This window comes from Vespa mandarinia, chromosome 24, assembly GCF_050613455.1.
Source record: "Vespa mandarinia isolate Hongniang chromosome 24, ASM5061345v1, whole genome shotgun sequence".
Taxonomy (NCBI): Eukaryota; Metazoa; Arthropoda; class Insecta; order Hymenoptera; family Vespidae; genus Vespa; species Vespa mandarinia.
The window spans coordinates 3,507,973-3,528,442 of record NC_140833.1 but is presented as its reverse complement, the minus strand read 5'-3'; the positions used below and the strand labels follow the sequence as shown (position 1 = coordinate 3,528,442).

At 38.3% G+C, this 20,470-nt stretch overlaps 2 protein-coding genes across 4 annotated transcripts; both read right to left on the bottom strand.

The window, feature by feature from the left end:
• Positions 1-235: 235 nt before the first annotated feature.
• fidipidine (coiled-coil domain-containing protein 93) lies at positions 236-3,647 on the bottom strand. Its single transcript, XM_035868110.2, has 13 exons — positions 3,386-3,647; positions 3,204-3,317; positions 2,956-3,050; positions 2,760-2,871; positions 2,540-2,701; positions 2,212-2,424; positions 2,056-2,106; positions 1,798-1,902; positions 1,504-1,721; positions 1,083-1,399; positions 859-979; positions 677-761; positions 236-575 (listed from the first exon to the last, which is right to left on the bottom strand). Exons 1-13 carry the CDS (start codon positions 3,434-3,436, stop codon positions 414-416), a joined length of 1,806 nt encoding a protein of 601 aa, XP_035724003.1. The 5' UTR covers positions 3,437-3,647; the 3' UTR covers positions 236-413.
• A 1,417-nt stretch (positions 3,648-5,064) lies between these two features.
• Positions 5,065-19,738, bottom strand: LOC118442460 (proton-coupled amino acid transporter-like protein pathetic). 3 transcript variants are annotated; one of them, XM_035868113.2, is made up of 5 exons: positions 18,962-19,738; positions 12,751-12,836; positions 9,100-9,507; positions 8,641-9,019; positions 5,065-8,488 (listed from the first exon to the last, which is right to left on the bottom strand). In XM_035868113.2, the coding sequence occupies exons 1-5, from the start codon at positions 19,016-19,018 to the stop codon at positions 7,898-7,900; spliced, it is 1,521 nt and encodes a 506-aa protein (XP_035724006.1). In that variant the 5' UTR covers positions 19,019-19,738; the 3' UTR covers positions 5,065-7,897. The 3 variants fall into 3 exon arrangements, with proteins under 3 accessions (XP_035724006.1, XP_085519888.1, XP_035724005.1); XM_085663762.1 differs by lacking the exon at positions 18,962-19,738 and adding an exon at positions 18,313-18,390; XM_035868112.2 differs by lacking the exon at positions 18,962-19,738 and adding an exon at positions 13,412-13,977.
• Positions 19,739-20,470: the final 732 nt, after the last annotated feature.

Sequence of the window (20,470 nt, the reverse complement as noted above, 5' to 3'; positions counted from 1 at the left end):
GTACAGACACTTAGCATTCTACGAAGATTGGTCATGTGACCCAAGCTCTTTACTATTTTAATTCGCATACCGTCGTATATTGTAATTGTTGGACAATTACAATATAACATTTATCTCTATATTGCTCTATATTAAATATAGTTACAGAGATATATACTCGAATTATTTCTTAATATTAAAACTAGTTATTAACTAGGCTGAAAAAAAGCAAATAAATGAAACGTACTCGAGGAAGTAAAGGTGGATCATATATTTTTTTGTAGTGATCCAAAATAATAAAGATGCGCATTCATAAAAATATGTACAATCGTATAATGTAAATGTTATGATTAAGCTTTTTTCTTTTCTTTTTTCTTTTTGCACAACGGGTTGGATCTTTATCCCGATTGATTTTGAAAAAAGAAACATGACGTTCATGGGCCACGTAGCTGGGCAAGTAATGCTTCGTTCTTACGACACTCGATGGTAAGCTGTCTGACAGCAACGACATATTTACGTTGCTGCTCTACAAGCGTAACCAATTGTTGACTAAGAGCATCGCGTCTGTTCTTTTCGTCGGCACACCGTTTCTCGACCTGCGCAATAAGAAACTAAACTTATCATCTATATGCATACATTGGTGTATATTGTTGTTGTGAGTCGAACGAAACGAAATTTTGACGCAACCCTGACGCACCATGGCTTTATTATACTTGACTCTTGCAACGGCGGACTCAAATTGCTCCAAAAATTGTTCCTTACCGCTCGTAGATGCCATCGCTCTGTCGTAAAAGGATTAAAATAAATTATTTCCCTCTATGTAGAATAAATGCATTTATCTACGTAACAATGTCGACTTCGAGATATCAATATACATACTCGTTATAATTATCCTGTATAGAGTTTAGCAAAGATAATTCTTTGCTTAGATAAAGCTTTGTGTCGTCTAACGTATTGTACAACGTGTAATATTGTTTGGTCTCCTTGTGTTTGGCGGATACTATAATAATAGGAATGTTTATGTTATGGAGAATAAACATGTAATAAAAACAAGCAATGATGTAAAAATGATGCGATGCGAGTGCCAAAGATGGCTCCACAACCTTGATTGTAAAGTTCCATGAACCTTCTCTGATATTGCGTCAATTCAGATCTTCCTGGTACATCATCCAATTGTCTGGTCAAAGAAGCAATGATTCTATTCCCTTTGGCCAACTCCAATCTCGCCTTAGCCACTACTTTCTTTTGCTCCTCGTATTCCTTAACTCTGTCTTCTTCCTCTGTTGGTACTACATCGTTGATTTCTTTTAACATACCTCGAAGTAGGTCAAAATCAGATTTGCATTGCTCCCGAAACTTTTGTTCCTGATCTTTTAAACCATCGTGCACCAATAAAAGTTCTTCCAATCGTTTAAAAACACTACGATACAAAAGAAGATAAAGATGGGATAGACAATTTTTCTAATAAAATTTTCCTATTTTGCATAATTATAGAAAATAAAAATATCAAAGAGGTGTTAATACCTATCATTTTCGTTAATTCCTATTTCTTGTGCCTTCTTAAACGAACGTTCAAGATATTCCCTTTGTTTATAACATTGATTTGTTTTATCTATCATCTCCGAGGCTTTACTTGCCAAAATATCTCTTTCCTTTGTCAATTTACGAATTCGTGCCTGTAGATTGGCTTTTTGCTTTTGCAAAGTTACCAGAGCACTGGATGTGCCGGATGCACCATTTTCCTAAAACAATGCGCAACGAGAAATCATGGGGATAATATAGTTTTTCAATCTAACTTTGGTATATTTCTTTCATTACCTCCGTTTCAGATATCGATCTTGTTGCATATTTCTCAGCTACCTTGGCTATTTCCTGTGCTTGCATCCCGACGATATTGCCAACCGCGTTCACGCTTAAACGATCCTTTATAATAATTTTACATTAGAGGACCGCGTTACCTTATAATAATCCGTATATCGATGAACAATTCAAAAGATTTTTTTTTTTTTTTATACAATTTTACAGAAACTAATATAAGAAATATTATCTTCTCTTTCGAATATGTCATTCACTTACAGAGCTTTCCTCGATAGCTGCCATTGAACCCGCAATTTCTCTTACAGCCGTCTACGCGAATGAAAGAGAAATGTTTCTATTTGATGAAGTTGTTTTTGCCCAATTAACTTGATTTAATAATGTGCGTGTGCGTGCATATGTATACATCATTCTTACCTTTTCATCGTTCGACCCGGAAATATGATTGTCTTTTCTATCGTCTTGCGAAGCTGTCATCGACTTGGAAGGAGGAAATACATCGGTCTTTGTATTCTGTATATTTCCATGCAAATTGGCGTCATACTCCAAAAGAGTACCAAGAAATCGAGTGGCCTCATCTCTCGGCAAACTATCTTTGTACTTGAATAATCGTCGAGGTTCATATAATCTCTGTAAAGTATTAAAATTAGAAAAATTGATTTGTTTTTTTTTTTTTTTTTTTTTCTTTTTGTTTTCAACACATTAAAAATCCCGAGAATAAACGTTATTAGAAAGGAACTCTCACTTTGATTGATAAAATATTTTGCATCATATTTTTCTTTGCAGCTGTCGCAGCACTATTTTCGTCTTCCAAGAAGAAATGCTTCTTATGAAATTGATTAATGGCGAAAGAGCGCACGAATCCTGCCATTTCTTTACGCATTTCCATAGAACGCTTTATTAACCACTGCAACGATTGCACATGTAAAAGTAGGTTAGTTAAATTGTTCATGGTTAACAATTACCTGAATAACCGGGAAGATATGGATACAGTCCAATCCTTGTATTTGATGAGGTTCTATATGGTACGGGCATTTCATTTTTGGCAGCATAACGACAATTTTTTCCGTCAAGGATCTATAAAAATTCAAAAATGCTAATAGATACACCATTACTGGTCTATTAGATTTATCACATTATAATATAATATTCCTCACTTACATTTTCTGGCCGATAGTAAGGTTTTCTCTGAACAATAAGTCCACGTCTACGTCGAAATTACAAGATTCGATGCACCATGTCATACCACCTATCACCTGTGTAATATAATTGTATATGAAAAAGTTGGATTTTACGATGACTGAAGATAAATTATGAAAAAGTGTAATGAAAGAAAAACATATATATTTGTTATGAAAGTGTATATGTGTCGTAAACAAACAAAGCTTTCTAGCTATATAGTGAGATACCTTGTCAAAATTTGATATACCCTTTATCCTGGCTCGAAAATATCCAGCAGCCACAAGAAGATCAATAATTTCTTGTAACTTTGTCGTTTGTTCTTCATCTTCGCGTATATCGGTCTAAAGGAAAAATATGATCTTTCAATTTGTTGGTTAAATAAACGATCGCGAATAGAAAGAATGCATACTTCTGTTGTCTCTGAACTTTTAGATATTTTTCTTGATGTATCGTTCAACATGGCCACTGAATATTATATTATCATAACCGATGAAAATATGGGATTCTAATGAAAAAACTGATAAATTCAACTTTTGTACATCGTTTGGAAAATTTGATAAACTAAATCAATCAAGTAATAAGCGCAACAAACACGTATATAAGATTACAGTTATAATACTGTAACAGTGCTTCCAATCTCATAACTTGAAATATCCCTTTAGGAAATCCAAAAATTCCTTTCCGTTTCTTTTCTTTGCCAGAGTAGAGATAAAATCTGAGACGATATATGCATTACTCTTCTTACACAATAACAATAACAATAGTAATAATTTTTCAATTATATAATATATATCGATTTTTGCTATCTTTTATAGAACAATTATTAATCTTGAGCATATTTCCTCGAATAATAGCATATTAATATTATATAAAATCAAAAGTAATTAAAAAAATATTTGATTAACTTAATATGAGACAGTTATCATATATAATTAATTTATTCAAGTGGAGTGTATGTTCTCTACCAATAAGCAATGATAATTTATTATCCTATATAAATTATCTTACTTTTTTCACATATATCTCGACGTCACGATAAATTATTAAAAGGTGTACAGCCTAAAAGCTGATTTTTTAAGCTATTTTTAAAAGACGTTCATCCTACCGCGCAATTCATTACGAAATTTCGTAACAAAATGAAGGATCACTTTTAAAATGGCGTCTAGCTCATTAAAAATGTATTCATTTTTAAAACCTAATGAGATCGATTCCAAAGAATTTTTACACCTGACATACTGTTAATAATGTTAATCCTTAAATCGTCTTTAATGTATAAAAATTAAATGACTTGAGAAATAATGGAATGTTCGAAAGCATTTGTTAGAAAAAGGGAAAGGTTCTATTAGGTTTTTTATTAATATATTAGATCGGACGATATAAGTAGTGGCAGAAAAATCTTCACGCTATTTTATATCTAATTGTTTCATGGAAAATAATTAATTAAAAAATTATTTCTTAAATTATCGGATCTCCCAATAAAAATTATTACAAGTACCGCATAATTCCTATGCGATTACGTTAAAAGATTGACGATCTTTTGTATTTCCTTGTTTTTTTTTTTTTCTTTTTTTATTCGTTTAAAAGCAGTAGTACAAAGTATTTAGTATATGTAAGGGTCGGAATTACAATATTTATACGTCGAGTATTCCTCTCCTTACTTTCGCCCATACGCGTTGTCTCTTTATCTTCTAACTTTTGATAATTATAATCACGCCTAATTATAATTATAATTATAATTTCTCAAGAAATACAATAAACGGAAACATACAAGAAGCAGAAAGCGCGAGAGATATATTTAATAATTATTGAAATAAAATCGAAATAAAACTTGTTACTCACGGTTGTCATCCATCTGACCGTATTTAATAATATTGAAAATAATTTCTATCCCTCTTGAAATATTAATAATCAATTAATTGGAATAAGCGTTTGACTAATAAACTTAATATCGATTGAATTTAGACAGGGGTAAAAACGATGCGTCGTCAATGATGATATCCTTTAGAGATAGAAAACGAAGAGTATTCTCGAATTACGCCACCGATCGTTACGCGCGATCAAAGTACTTATTCTTTTTTCTCTCGAACGGCGCCCTTATAAATAACACTTCAACTAAGGGACGTTTAAATAAGGTATCATAAATAAATAACTTTGAAAAGGTCCCGTCTCCGTAGAGATTAATAACAAACGAAATCGCAGTAGCATGATACTTTGTCATATACGATTACATACGTATCAGTGCAAGTTTATTTTCTATCTTCCAACCGACGTACACGCATTTTAATACGGGTCACGTAGCGATACATGGTATCAATCGAAAAGAACTTCTCTGTTAATAAGGGCACATTTTTGTTCACTCACATTGGCTTATCTTGAGATTATTTGGATTCATGGAATGGGCGTATGGTTCGTATATTCATCGATTGAGTTAGAAAATTTAATTTAATTTGGTTCTTAACGTTTGAAATAATGAGAAGAGAATTGCGCAAAAAGATGGCATCCAACGATCAGAACAAATCAAACAACCGATTACGATTGAGATCACTCAAAGAGCCATTTACAGCTAGGTGAATTATAAAAAGTAACGCATTGAAAAAGAAAAGTATCTGCAAGTTGATTTATTTATTAAATATAACGCTTATATTTATAATGATAGATAAATTAACAATTTGGGCAAAGAAAAAGACATTTGCATAAGTAAATTTAATCTACTCGCATGATAATAAATTTCGATAAACTCTTATAAAACGAGAAAAAAGTCATTAAAAGTTGGCATTAAAGGTTGCGTTTAAGTGTTTGCACATTTTATATATATATATACGGACTATAACAACATGCATACCATATATTAAATTAATGTGCGATTAAGCGTGATTGTAGAATATAATTTGTATGTCAAATAGTCGATGCTTGATATATCGAGAGAATGATTTGTAATCAATAAAACACGTTATATGTCCTTTTACCAATTTTAACGGTCGATTCAAACAGAGACTTATCCACGATCGTTCTATTCTCTTTTTCTTCCTTCTTCTTCTAAATATCAATGTTGCTTTTTCTTTTCGTTCTTTTTTTTTTCGCAAATACAAACAATCAAATTGAATATGAAAATCGCATTAATACTGTATAAGAATCACAGCGATGAAGTTATTATATAACGACATTTACAATTATTGTCAACATCATAGCATCGACTAATCATCTTTTTGTCTCGCATTATTTGCATTTCTCTTTTATTTACAACGGTCCTTTTAAGTTATTAATGCGTCCTAGTACGTATATAAATGGTTATTGTCGAACACCCCCAAAGTTGTATACAACAACAAAGAGAGAAACACGTAAGACCCATGGATTGGCTGAAAGAGCAAAGTCCCCGTACGTCTAATTTTTCTTCGTCGCGATTTACGTACGTATGGTACATATAAATAATACATATAGGACTCATCGAATGACCGATTGTGTAGTAATGGCACCGCTCTTGTAAGATCATCGATGGGATTATCGATAGAAAAGGCACCAACGATTATTATAATCTTACAGATAATAGCTTTTTTATTCATTCCAAACGAATATCGCCTGGAACTGGACTCTGGTGTCAATTCTCCGTTGGTATCAAGTTTTGAAAGAAAACTCTAATAAATAATGTATTTCGAAACGTAAGTCCAATATACGACCATGTTGAAACAATTGTGCAAAGATCTACGAAACCTCTCTTTAATATTAAAAACCAGAGGTACGTGCGTTTTTCTGTATATATATATATATATATATATATATATATATATATACACACACATATATATATATATATATATATATATATATATATATATATCACTTCTATTCGTTTTAGTCGTTACTTCCATTATGACGGACTAGCAAACGCACATTGGACGGCAATGTTAGCCGTCTTGATTAGCGCATCTTACAATTAATCGATAATCTTTTGTACGATTTCGTGCATCATGCACTAGGAACAGATCAGTGGCTTCCGTCGATGACGATGCGACGATCGATTTCGTCCTCTTCCTGTCTCCTTCACCGTCCCTTCTTTTTCTTTCTTTTTCCCCTACTTTCAAATACGCAAAAAAAATTTCGAAAGAGAGTAAGAGCAAAGCATATGCATTAACGAATTTCCCTTTTACTCGTAATTTACTCTGCATCGCATTTGCGATTTTTCGACGAGTATAAGTTTTAAGATTTTTCAATTTTACGTCAAGAGGAAGATATAAAAGACGTTTTAAATATAATCCGCGTGATTATGATCAAAACTTAAGTGCGTACAAACTAATTTGCCGTACAAATAATCAACGAAAAATTTCTAAAAGATCCGTCCTACAATTACAGTCGAAGACTCATCATAATCTCACTGTTGCTTTTTTTACAATTGGCACAATCGCATTGATCGTTGGCTTCCCGTCGAACGCCCTTCGTCGAAGCCCGATTGTCGTAGTAATAAAGTCCATTGGTTTGAAGTCGTAATTAACGTGTAACGCGATGAACTATTTATTATATACGACGTGTATTGTACGACGGCGTTCTCGAATGATATCTAGCACAACTTAATAAGAAAAAAGGAATAAAAGTGAAAGCGGAAGGGGGAGGGGGTGATTTGATTGCGTCCTCATCGTCAATACGATCATCGATATCACTATCGGAGATCGTGATAGTAAAGAGAAAAGTATAAGCGATTCGTACTCGTGCTCGCTATTTACTTGTCCTTTTCGGACGTCTTTTTACGCGGCCTTTCTTCATCTTCTTTCTCCTTCCGGGAAGTGGGAACGCGAGCGGACGAGGTGATCGCAGTTGCGTTCGCGAGCGAGCGAGGTTAAGCACAACAACATACCGGGCGTTCGTAATACGCAACGGAGGATCGTTAATTCGGTCGCATCGCTGCTCCTCGTCTTGCCAAATCTGCTTTTCACTTTTGCTCGATGATCTCCTTGATACTGACGTAAGAGCCGGTTAGAAAGCCGAGCACGCCGAACGAAATGATGGCAATATTCTTCCAAAGTCTCCACTTGTATTTACCAAGGCCGTCGTCTTGTTCCCAAACTGTTACCAATTCTATGACCGACGGGAACATCATTCCAAGAGTCGATAGACAAACCGCACCTACCAGCGAGATGAATGGACCGAGGGTTGGCATTGCGATAGCAACGGACACCGTGAATATAACCAAAAATATCCGAAGGGAATATTCGGCCATAATCTTTCTCGAGCCAAAGTAATGCCTGATATTTTTCCAAATGATTTCCATCGGTACGTAGAATTGCAAGCCGTAAGTAAAGAATATCGCAATGGCGATCATGATCTTCGCCGATTGTGCAAGTATCTCATCCTGTGGCGGATTCAAGGTGATCGATGCGGCCGTTTGCTCGCCGTACTTCCAATAACCAAAGAAACCGACGGTACTGTAAAGTAAGACGACGCAGAACATGCCGGTATTTAAGACTCCGGGACAACCGATGAAATGGGTCGGCGTTTTCATGTTGTTCTCCAAGGGCATTACCTGTAGAAAAAAAAAGAAAAAAAAAAGAAAAAAAAAAAAAAAAAAAAAAAAAAAAAAAGAAAAGAAAATCAAAGCGCACAGATGAAAATTTGCAAAAGCGAAAGATCAGAAACGTTTAATATTAAGACGTAAGAACGATTTGTAATACTTACGACGCCGATACCCTCGAGAGCGAAGATCGCTGTACCGAAAAATAGGGGAAGTTGAGCCCAGCTCGAAAAATTTGGCACATCGCTGATCGTTGGTAGATCGGTAAAAATGTAATAGAAAGTTATGCCCATTCCTGTAGCGATCAATATATTGGCAAGCATTGAAAATGGGGCCAGGTACTTGAGATTTCTCACGAGAGAAAAGACAATGAGGAATGGTAAAAGGGCGGCCATGTATAATCTCAAACGATCGACCGCTTCCCAATCCTCGCCCATTTTCGTATAATAAGTTACCACCTCTTCGAGATTCGTCGCAATAAATACGATATATACGCAGCAACAACCGATCAGATCGATCACTAGGAAACAGTTGATGGTGGCCCTGAAGGAAGAAAAGATATTAATATTTTCTATCCGCGTTGGAACAAACGAGGAGGAAGGAAAAATGAAATAAAGTCTCACTTGGCCAGCCGAGCATACTTTTGTACGCCTTCCGGACCAACGAGAAAGGCCGTCTCGGCGACATCAGCGAATCCCAAACTCGGGGTCTGCGTCCTTCTACAAAGATCGTGGGCGCATTTGACCAATATGTGTACGCAATAAGTGCAAATGGCGCCTATGAAGAAAGTCGCAAAAAGACCGAAAACGAGACCAGCATTTCGGAATGCCAATGGCATAGCCAGTATGCCAGTACCGAGACTTCCTTTGAGCAGATGTATCAGCGTATCTAAATCCGAGGTAGGATGAGCCAATTTTCGATGCTCGAATGGATCATAAAGTGCTGCTTCTTCGTCGTTTTGACGTTCCACGAGAGGCAAAGTCGATCCATTCGTCACGGTGATCGGTACATCATTTTTCTCGCACTTGTATCTGTAAAACCGCGAACATTAGCCCGGATTGTAAGAGAAAAGTCTTCGATCTGTCGTATCAAATCTACATTTTTAAATATGCATACACGTACATACATATATATGTATGTATGATTATATATCTAGGTATAACATAGGTATTATGCGCATGGAAAAAGGAAGTTGTTCTCTTTTATTCCGCGATAACACGACAAAGCTTGTGCGAAGAAGGGTGAGGAACATTGCGTTTTTCTTTTTTCTCAAAAGTCTCTCTCTATACGTTTCATTTTTTCTTCTTCTATATAAATACCTTTTAAGAAAGATTCGCGTCTATGACTGTTTCTCATTGTTGCAAAGAAAAAGGAGTCAAAAAAAGAAAAAGGTGTGGGAGTCGGAGAATAAAGAAAAGGAGAATAAAAACGAGGAGAGAGGCAAAAAAGCAAAGGACATATAAGAGAAACAAAGAATACAAACCCACGCAAGCATGCTTGTACGTGTGTATGTATTATCTAATGAAGAGGACGAAGAAGTCTAAAATGGATAGCGATAGAGTAATATATATGAAGGGGGATTCGACGAAAGAGCGAAAGCCGTGAAAAAAGAAATAAATGCTCGGAGAATGAAACCGAAGGTTCGCGACGAGGATTTTTTACAAATTTTATGCGAAACGTAACGGAAAAGAATAGTCGATGGATATAATGAAAAAGAAAAATTATCAGATAAAAGCGAGAGGAGCATTCTATCGCGAATTGAACTTGATCTCTCTTTTCAATGACGAACGAGAGCGAGCCACGAACGTTGATGAATGAAAGTCGATGAATGTTGCGAGTATACAGAGATTCGATATCGGCGCGTCGCGCCCTTTCTCTCTCTTCCTTTCTCTCTCTCTCTCTCTCTCTCTCTCTCTCTCTCTCTCCCCCTCCCTCTCTCTCTCTCTCTCTCTCTCTCTCTCTCTCTCTCTCGCTCTCTCGCTCTCTCGCTCTCTCGCTCTCTCGCTTCTCCATCTCTACCTTCCTTCTAAACCTTCCTTCCTATCGAAAGAAATCTCGTACGCGCATAGAGAACGGCACGGCCGTTGTTGCCAGGGCGAAGGTAAAGAGAGACGATTCGTGTAAAAAAATTGTATATAAAAAATCATGTAAAAATAGATAGAGGTGTGTATAGGTATATAGGTACCCATTAAAGTGCGTGCGGTAGTTTCTCTTCGTAGTCGTCCGAAGCTTTCTGTCTCGAGAAAGCTCCGAATGGAGCTTACGTCCTTGTTGGACGCAACGCGTGTCAGGTCAGGCTCAGAGGAAGCTGCCACCACCGCACTGCATCGCAAAAGACGCAACCCAGCGCCAAGACGCAGTACGACGACAAACAGGCCTTCTTTGCTTTCTGACTATAGCTCTCTGGACTTTGCCGAGAATGATTAAACCGCGTCTTTAAAACGCGCCGTCTCTCCATGACGACGACGACGACACATAGTCTTTTTCTCTCTCTCTGTCTTTTTCATTTTGCATAATTCGTGCCAATTCATTCTTTTCTCATTTTTTTCCTTCCGTTTTGCTCTCTAACTATCTCTCTCTCTCTCTCTCTCTTTTTCTCTCTCTCTCTCTCTCTCTCTCTCTCTCTCTCTCTCTCTCGCTCCGTCTCCCTCTTTCGCGCTATTTCTCTCTGTCTATTTATCTCTTTTTTGACTTTACGTGCTTGAAAATACAAAATTAACACGTCCATGACGATTTTGTCCGTATTATCTGTCTTTCGTCGGTACATCGTGTCATTTCGCGTCGCGGTCGCGTTTACGCGGATGTCTGCACACAACCGTTCGTTTTTTTTCATTGTCTGCTCATCGGACAATGAGAGACGTTCGATGATTTTGTTTTGCATTTTTTTTGTTTTCACACACACACACACACACACACATATATATATATATATATGTATATATATATATATATGTATATGTATATGTATATGTATACGTATATGTATACGTATATATATATATACAACTGCGATGCAATCGAATGATATCGTCTTATCTATCTTTCTCTCTTTTGTTACTCGCAGAGCACACTTTGTTCGAGCCCGAATATATGCCCGGAGTTTATACACGAGTCTGGAATCATATAAATGCACATATTATACAGTAAAGACAGATCGTTTATCCTTTAAAATTAGACTATTTCGTTCTTCGATTTGCATACCGCATGACCTCAACACGAAGCATTCCTGATTCATGAGGAAAAAATCTCGGGACAATTCCCCCTGCTGCACCCTCCCATTTACGCGAGCAATATAATTTCATCACTTTCGCAGCATAATGCTATTTTTGTTTTAGCTGGCATCCTTCGGGCCATCTTTCAACGCGTATACATAAAACGTACCACAGGATCAAAGAATAAATATCCTATATGACGCTGAACATGACGATATTAAGTAGGAGAAAATCGATGGGTCGGTCGAAAAGACGTAAATGTTTGAAATAGATTTGCATAACGAAAAGCGCATCGCTTAGAAAGAAAATAAATTATTTCGTAGGAATAACTAGACGGCCGCGATAGTGTCAAAGATCAAGCATAACGTATAACAACCAATAAGTGGCCGCATTCCCTGATGCAATACTTGCCGATGTTTTTGTTAATGCTTGATAATGATATAATAACGAGAGATTAAGTACGAGCACGAAAAAGACGCCGAGGGTGCAGCAAGAACGCAACGCTCCGTTTGATTCGCCCAAAGAATTCAAAGAGCAAAACGCTTCGAGGTCGTCGAATTTGAGAAAGGACAGTCGCTCTCTGTTTTTTCCGTCGCGTTATGAAAAAAGGAAAGAAAAGAAGAGATAAAAAAAAAGACGAAAAAGAAGAAAGGAAGAAGAAGAGAAAAAGAAAAAGGAAGCAATTGCTACTACATTACTCGAAGTTAAATCGAAACTTACGCATTTTCGCGACTATTCAACTCGATTCGTGATCAGGAAGCGTTCCTTGCGGCAGTTACGCAACGATTTTTTACATCAGCGATCAGGCGGTATGCAATGACAAGGAGGTATAAAAAAGAAAAAGGGTACACAGAGAGTGAGAGAATAAACATATAACGAGATGCAATGCACAATATATGATCCTCGGGGTGTCACTCACGTTCGCTCGAGCGCGGAGCAATTGGATTTGGCAATAAAGCAATGGCGATGATCGATCGTGGTAGCGGATAGCGTAATCGAACTCTCGATTATCACCGAACCACCACTTGTTCGATTTCGTAACTTCAACTTGGAAACACTTACTTGAGGACAATCATGTCTGACAGTTCAGTTTTCACACCGTGCTTCTTTGGGTCGTATTCCGCTATCATCGGGCGCATGGGCGTCCTCTGTAAGAAGAAAAAAAAAAGGAAAAGAAAATGGATAAATAAATAAAAATGAGTAAATGACAAATTTATCATCGAACGATTAGAAAAATGTTAATACGCGGGGGATAAGATTTAGTACGACGACGAAGCCGGCAATTGGTTGCACGATGCAATGCCGGGTCAACTCGACTCGACTCGACTCGACTCGACTCGACTCGACTCGATTCGAGTTCGTTGGACCCGTCTACGAGCTATTCCAAGATTCGAGAGTTTCGAAAGCAAAACATACACGAGAAACATCGGTGAATATTTCAAGCGGCAGGGAACTAACGCCTAAAGCTCTCTGTTAGAGATCGTTGATTACGAAAGATATATATATATAAATATATGTAAATATATATATATATATATATATATATATATATAGAGAGAGAGAGAGAGAGAGAGTTAGCGAATTAATCGAGAAACGGGAGCCGCCTTTCGTACCGCGTTCATCGACGCGACCTATTCGATATTATTATCGTTGAAAGGCGCCAATATCTATCATCGATCTATCTCTAAAGGGCGCCTATATAAATGTTTAGCTCGTTATTCACCCTAATTCGAGATCGATCGTTGCTCGATGTCATGGAGAGAGAACTCATCTCCACGTCGTGCACGCTATCCGTATTTCCCATTTTAGCTTCGTCTCCTAGGTCTTCCCCCTTTAGTTTCGGTCTTCTCTCAATATTTTTTGCTCGATCTGGCTCGAAGCGCGGACTCGAAACGCGTCTCGAAACGCGGCGAAGACGCACTGCTATCTACTTTTACTCTCACTCGCGACTCGAGACTTTGAGTTAGAATCAAAAGTATGCCCGCGAAATAGCTTGGAATTTCGGCCGTTCTTCGATCCACTGTCGCGATCTGTATATCCTTTCTGGGAATCGCCGCCAAAGGAAGAACATATTTCTTTTTGAATTAAAAACAATCGACCCGTAGGACGATCGTTAAACGACGATAAAAATGAATGAGGAGCGTGAACGCGTCGATCCGATGGCCCTCCTCGATGACCGTTGTCTAGATTCTCTTTCTCTAACCGAGATGATCGTTTGTGCGGACCCGTAACCGCGACGTAGAAAAGCGCGGATCGTTGCCAAATCTTTCGGCAATGTCCCGAGGACGGAACGACTCTTTATATACGACGAACGAAAATAGGAAGAACAAATAGACGCGTGTCTACTTCACGTGAGTAAGCGTCTATGCTCTCTCTCTTTCTCTCTCTCTCTCCCTTCCAACCATCTGTGAGATCGCTAACGAAAACTCCAGGGAATTGGCTTTGCTATCGAGCGCATTGAATCACTTCGACGTTTGACCATCCATTTAGAATAGTTTCCCCTTTGTCCCCGGATTCCTTCTATGCAAAAATAAAACTACCTCCTCTCTCCTTCTCTCTCTTCTTTTCTAAGATCTAACGTGTACGCGCGCGCGCGCGAGAGAGAGAGAGAGAGAGAGAGAGACAGGTGTCATCGCCCACGTCGATCTTTATTTTCGATCGTCAGCCCGAGCTCGTTTCTTTTACGTTACTAATGGAAACGTACGAAGAATAATCTCCACGATAGCGTCATAACTTTTCTCGGATAGCTGCGATTTTTCCGAGGGAAAAATACAACCGAGTTGTATCTTGTCGCCTGATCTTTCCGCTTTTATGCGGTGATATCGTACTACGATAGAGATAGAGTATGGCGCCGAGTGGCGCCGGACAACGCACGGCTCGAATCTTTTGCCGAATCTATTTAGAGCATACGACGCGGCGCCTTGGCGAAGAAGCAACAAGGTAAAATGTGTCGTTTTAACATAAGAGGAACGATCGAAGAGATCCCCTTCTTCCAAGAAACGATTACCTATATTCCGATATACCCTATCACAATCGTAATATTTTGTTTACGCATTGTCGTTTTTATATCCGGCTTCTTCTAAAGTAAAAGAGTGATAGAAAGGATATCTCCATTCTCCCCCGCGAACCATGTTATATAACATACTTTCACGGTCGACACTTTATCTTACACGTTAACGGTCATGCAATCGCCTCAAGATAAGCTTTATGAACTTTCATCGGGAAAATAACCAGTTTCTGTGTCTCACGATGAAAAGACAATTATATCCTCGTAGACACGTGCAAGACATTGATAAGACATCGATATAAAATTTTCCAATATCGTACGTTTGTCTATAACGATACTTTATTGATAACTTTATACTAATTCCTCAGGAATCCCTGAACGAACGGAAGGAAGATTGGAAGTAGCAGTGAGCCGAGATTCGAAAGAATCAAATGTGAATGTGAGTGATTAGTCTCAAAGAGATTAATCAAAAGAGAGCCAAGAGAGTCATTAATTCCGCCATAGATATAATATTTATCCGGATAGGTTCTCTCTCTCGCAGTAAAACGTGCGTGACTTCCAAAGATAAAGCGGGGAAACTCGTGCTCGAATAACGATATCCCTTCGAGTAGAGTGGAGTTATCGAGCGACGCGACTCTTTCAAATGCAAACTACGAATATATATATATATATATATATATATATATGTGTGTGTGTGTGTGTGTGTGTGTGTGTGTGTGTGTGTCGGGATAAACAGGATATCTGCTCGTAATAGGACTCACTCGTTTCTGGTTTAATTGCGAGAGAATTCTTCGAAGAGAGTTAAAGATAGAGAGAAAAATAGAGATAAACAAGAAAGCACGGGATCGATTTGATCGACGAATTAAGAGTGGACCGTCACTCGATTCTAAATCCTTCTCAAAGCGCAATTTCGTTATTGATTCGAGTCGTACCGTAATTGCGAGAACAAGGACCACTTTCGCTTTAAGAAACTTGACTAGGTCTTATCAATCGAGTGACTCTTTTAGTATATAGGTCTCTCGATTAAAAGAAATTATAGGGATCAAAGGTGGTGGAAGCGTCCTTTGGTTGTAGGGTTGTACGAATTGAAAGCGATTGGACAAAACACGAACGGGACGAAGTCGATTGCGAGCGACCGAGATTAATGCGTGTTACCGGCGTCATCCGGCGCGATGACAATTAACGAATCTGCGAATAACGTCACATCCTCATATCATCTCGTCTCTCGCCCTCCGACGCGGTTGGCCGCGTGCGATTTACGCTGGCGTGAACACGCGGGATGCGCGTGGGAGGAAAGCACGTTTCTCCTTTGCCCCTGAATTACGAGCGTGCGCGTTCGAGCCGGCACTTATTCGAACGACGTGGATCACGGTGAACTGGTTGGCAACAGCATTGACCTTCTTAATCCGCTCGCGTGTTTTGGCCTCATCGAGAAGGAACGTCCATCCCTTTTCATCCAACTACACACCCCTTCCAACTACTAGACATCGATTGATGTTAGAAACATCGTATCGGTCGTTTTGCGTGATTTCTCCGCGAACGGTGAACCCTTTCCAATCTCGTATCTCTCTTTCTTCCGGTCGATTTCGTGCGATACGAGTAACGGTAAATCGTTACGTCGCGTCTCGTCTCTGGCTACGGCGATTCATTATTCCACTTGGCTATTCTTTCTCTACATTACTTTCATTCCTTTCCCAACTTAGTTCGCATATAGGTATATACATATATGTATATATATATATATATATATATATATATATATATATATATATATAGAAGAAGCTACGCACGATACATCTCTCATCGACGACGTCAAAATCGATTATTTCATTCTCTTATTTTCTTTCGAAAGAAAACCTCGTCGTTCCGCCTAAATAAATTTTGCGATAGAAAATTTCATCTCGGAAGGAACGGATAATGACCATCATCATTGTCCTATGATGGATAATTATATAAATATCTTGACGGAAGTAAAGCGCGAAAAAGACAAAATACTGCGTATAATAGGACGGCGTCATGCTAAAAGAATCGCACAGCTTGCAAGAGAGAGAGAGAGAGAGAGAGAGGGAGAGGGAGAGAGAGGTACGGTAGCTGAAGGGTAGGGACAAATATCATTGGGAAAGAGGGGAGAAACGAGTAGCAAAGTTCAGGCATTGGCGATCGGACGGAAAGAAGGGGGAGAAAGGAGTGGTGATAAAGGTGCGAAGGGGGAACCGAAGGTGCGCCTTCCTAAGAGAGCGAGAAAAAAGACGGACAGAGGCAGTAAGGTAAAAGAAAAAGAAATACAAAAGATAGGGGGAAAGCATCGACGAGAAAATTTCCATGACGTGGCTATGTAGAGCCGCCGTATACTCTTCGTCGCGATGTATGTACGGTATACATGTTTCTATGTATCGATGGATGAACGGCGTACATGTACATGCATATACATATAAATATACTTTGTCATTATTGCATTACATTACGTACGTTACATACTCGTTGACACGTCATCATCGTGCCAAACGATCGACCTAGGTCCTAAGCGCGCGCTCTCTCTCTCTCTCTCTCTCTCTCTCTCTCTCTCTCTCTCTCTCAATCTCGCCCCGCTCGAATTCGGTCGAACCGGTTCTAAAACGACTGCTACTTGCGCCGCGAAAGAAAAAACGCCGGACAGCCGAGGTACTCGAGAAAATGGCAAACGGCTTAAGAAGAGATCTTGACTAAAGGCAAAGTCCTTCGGCGATCTTCTTCCATTCTCTATTACGTCTCCTCCTATACTTTCCTACTTTCTCCAAAAGTTTTATTTCCGTTCGGTCGTTAATTAATTCCTTATCGTATGTATGAATCTACGTAAACGTCATATCCCCTATCCACGTGCTCGATAAATCAATAATTCATTTATTAAAGAAAAGTTTCTTGGAACATATCCAAATAATAATCTTTGGTCATGATCCGAAGACTGTCGCTATGAGTTTTTAATAGGACGCAGGAATTGCTGTTTCGAAGGAAAAAAAAGAAGGGAAAAAGGAAGGAAAAGGAAAAAAAAGATATTCTTTCTAGGAAGAAAGAAACCGCAAGAAAGTTGCGATAAACGGGCGAAACAGGATGAATACTTTTTCAATACGATTAAGCGATTATTTCAAAAACTGAAAAGAGTAGATGAAAAGGGGAATGTCGTGTGTAGATAATTTCTTATCAAAGAGAAGTGTTTGATACATCGATAGACATCACGATAAAATCGTAATTGTATCGATCGATTATGTATACTTAGAAAGTAAGAGATAATGGTTGTACCGAATAGTAAAGAAATATTCGTAACTTGTTTTTAATGCGCGATCGATTTGTCTTTATGTCTCGACGAAAAGAAAATTTCTCGATTCTTATCGTTACGACGTTCTAATCTGCGACGTTCGATTAAAAAAATGATATTTCGCCTTAATAAATTGGCTGCCCCAATTATTGGCAATTTTGTCGCGATTATAGGTACCCGGTAATACGATTTATTAACGCATGGGTGAATTTATTATCGACGATACGACGAATAGTTACGCTCTAAACCAAAAAGAAACCAAGAGAGATTGCGCAAAAATGTCACCGATTTGCGAAATTTACTGTCAAACGATAGTAAATCTTACCGCATTGGGATATATTACATAGTTGCGTCCTCGAATTCGTACGAAATTCAAAATTTTACACATCGATGATAAATTACTTTTCTTTTGAACAAAAATTTATTTTTCACGTATCGACGCTTTTATCAATTTCACGTGGCCGTCATCATTGAACCAGGTAAGAAATGTTTCTACTGATTAAGTCAATAGCGATATCGCGTGACATCGATGTTGTAGACAAAAAAAAAAAAGAAAGAAAAATCATTTTTATCGAATAATCACGTACTATATAAACAAAAAAAAAAAGTTCTTATTATTATGACATTATATAGGTACGAAACTTTAGACGGAATATTTCTTTGAATAGTACTAACGGACGATCCAAGATAACGGACTATTTATAAGCATTTATTTATTTATCTGAAGATATTATCTCTTTCTTTTAATTACGAACGAACGAGTTTAAAATGTCGGAAGCGAATCTACAAAGAGCTCTTTTATCTATTGTAAATCGATCGCTTCTTTTTCTCCACTTGTTCCGTTCGTTCGTCTTCCCATTACGCAACGCTGTTTAATGAAAGTTAAAAAAGTAACGCTCAAGTCCGGCTAAATTTAGCCCGAGAACGCGGAAGCGTAAAAATACAAAGAAGAAAGAAAATAAATATCTACTCACCTGAAATTTGCCCCCATGTACAGGTGGTGCGCTTTGTTTTTGTATCTTGTGCGACATCTTCCCGAAAACGTACGGAACGTACTCCGTATATCTTCGAATATCCTTGACTTTTCTCAATGAATAATAACCTGAATAAATATACACTTGTATTTACTTTTTATGCGCGTGCGCTTTTCCGCGTGAGCTTTTCCGCGTGCGCTTTCCGCGTACGCTTCTTTTTCAGCTTATTCCTCTCTCTCTCTCTCTCTCTCTCTCTCTCTCTCTCTCTCTCTGGGATATTATCTTCTTTACGACTTAAACTTCCTTTAAACTTTTCGTTCTCACTTTCTAAGCGCTCCTAAATCAAAATGGTATGCAAGATGATAAATAGCCAGACAGCACGTGTACTTGCGTAGACGATAGACCGATGAATACGCACGCGCGTTAATTTTCCCTTTTTATGAATATGTATGCGCGCGTATATGCGAGTAAGCGTCTCGTCCCAGCTCGTTTCGTAAGCTAAATTTAATATTAGTAAAATAGAATAAGATAGAGAGACGTCGGTAAATACGAATATATTTAAAATAATAGAACACACAGATGGGAGAAAGTCGAAGAATATCGAAGAATAAAAGATTACTATTTATGAGGTCGAAAGAATTTTCTTCTTTTATATCTTTCTTTTTTGCGTTGAATTGATTCTAATAAAGGAAGAGTTTGCCGTAGCCACGAGCGTCACGCAAAGACTCAAAGAAGAATGACGACGACGACGACACGATCCACGATGTGGGAGGCCGTTAACGCGGTTCGCCCTGCACCTTTCGCCCCCACCACTTCCCTTCCTTTTCTTTCACCCCTCTTCAACTATTTGCCATCGTCCCTCTCCCCTCCGGTCCCCTTACCATTTGCACACCCCACCATTGCCACCGCCGTTCATTTTCCTCCGCCGCGCTCTCCTCTAATCCTCGCCTAAGATCGTTACGCGCGCCGCACACGATTACGGTCTCTCTATCTCATGGCCAAACTTTACGGGCGAACCTTACTTCTTCGACACACAACCATTCTTCCCTCTCCTATTCAAACGTTTCTCTCTCCCTCTCTTCATTCAGTCTTTCCTTCTCCTCTCTTCTCCCTCTATCATTCTAACCATCACGGTCATGTTTTTAGCTCTCCTCTCTCCTCAAGCCTTCCCAATCATCTCTCGTCTTTATTCTCTCTGTCTCTCTCTCTCTCTCTCTCTCTCTCTCTCTCTATATTGATATATTTTACGAGGAACATTGATCTTTTCGTTAGTTCCAGAGATAAGTTTCTTCGATTTGTTTCTTCAACCTGTCAGCGCAGGTAATAAAAAAAGATGAGAAAACAGGTGCCAAATGCGCTCATAAAAAAAATAATCTCATTGTAAAGGAGAATGAAATTGCGAAAGAATGAATTATCGATCGTTTGTTATGATCCATAATGCGACTTTTCTTATCGCCTCGGGGAAAAAAGATATCGGCACTTCCGAAAGTGAGATATGATTTTATATCT

What these genes read in the sequence shown, in the direction of transcription:
- fidipidine (XM_035868110.2), bottom strand. Translation starts at nt 3,436, where the DNA reads ATGTTGAACGATACATCAAGAAAAATATCTAAAAGTTCAGAGACAACA. An exon ending in CTTACTATCGGCCAGAAAAT is followed by an intron (nt 2,872 to 2,955) that starts GTAAGTGAGGAA and finishes GAATTTTTATAG; the next exon opens with ATCCTTGACGGAAAAAATTG. An exon ending in AAAATATTTTATCAATCAAA is followed by an intron (nt 2,425 to 2,539) that starts GTGAGAGTTCCT and finishes AATACTTTACAG; the next exon opens with AGATTATATGAACCTCGACG.
- LOC118442460 (XM_035868112.2), bottom strand. Translation starts at nt 13,492, where the DNA reads ATGGGAAATACGGATAGCGTGCACGACGTGGAGATGAGTTCTCTCTCC. An exon ending in ACGATCGATCTCGAATTAGG is followed by an intron (nt 12,837 to 13,411) that starts GTGAATAACGAG and finishes TTCTTCTTACAG; the next exon opens with AGGACGCCCATGCGCCCGAT. An exon ending in TCAGACATGATTGTCCTCAA is followed by an intron (nt 9,508 to 12,750) that starts GTAAGTGTTTCC and finishes GCGGTTTTACAG; the next exon opens with ATACAAGTGCGAGAAAAATG.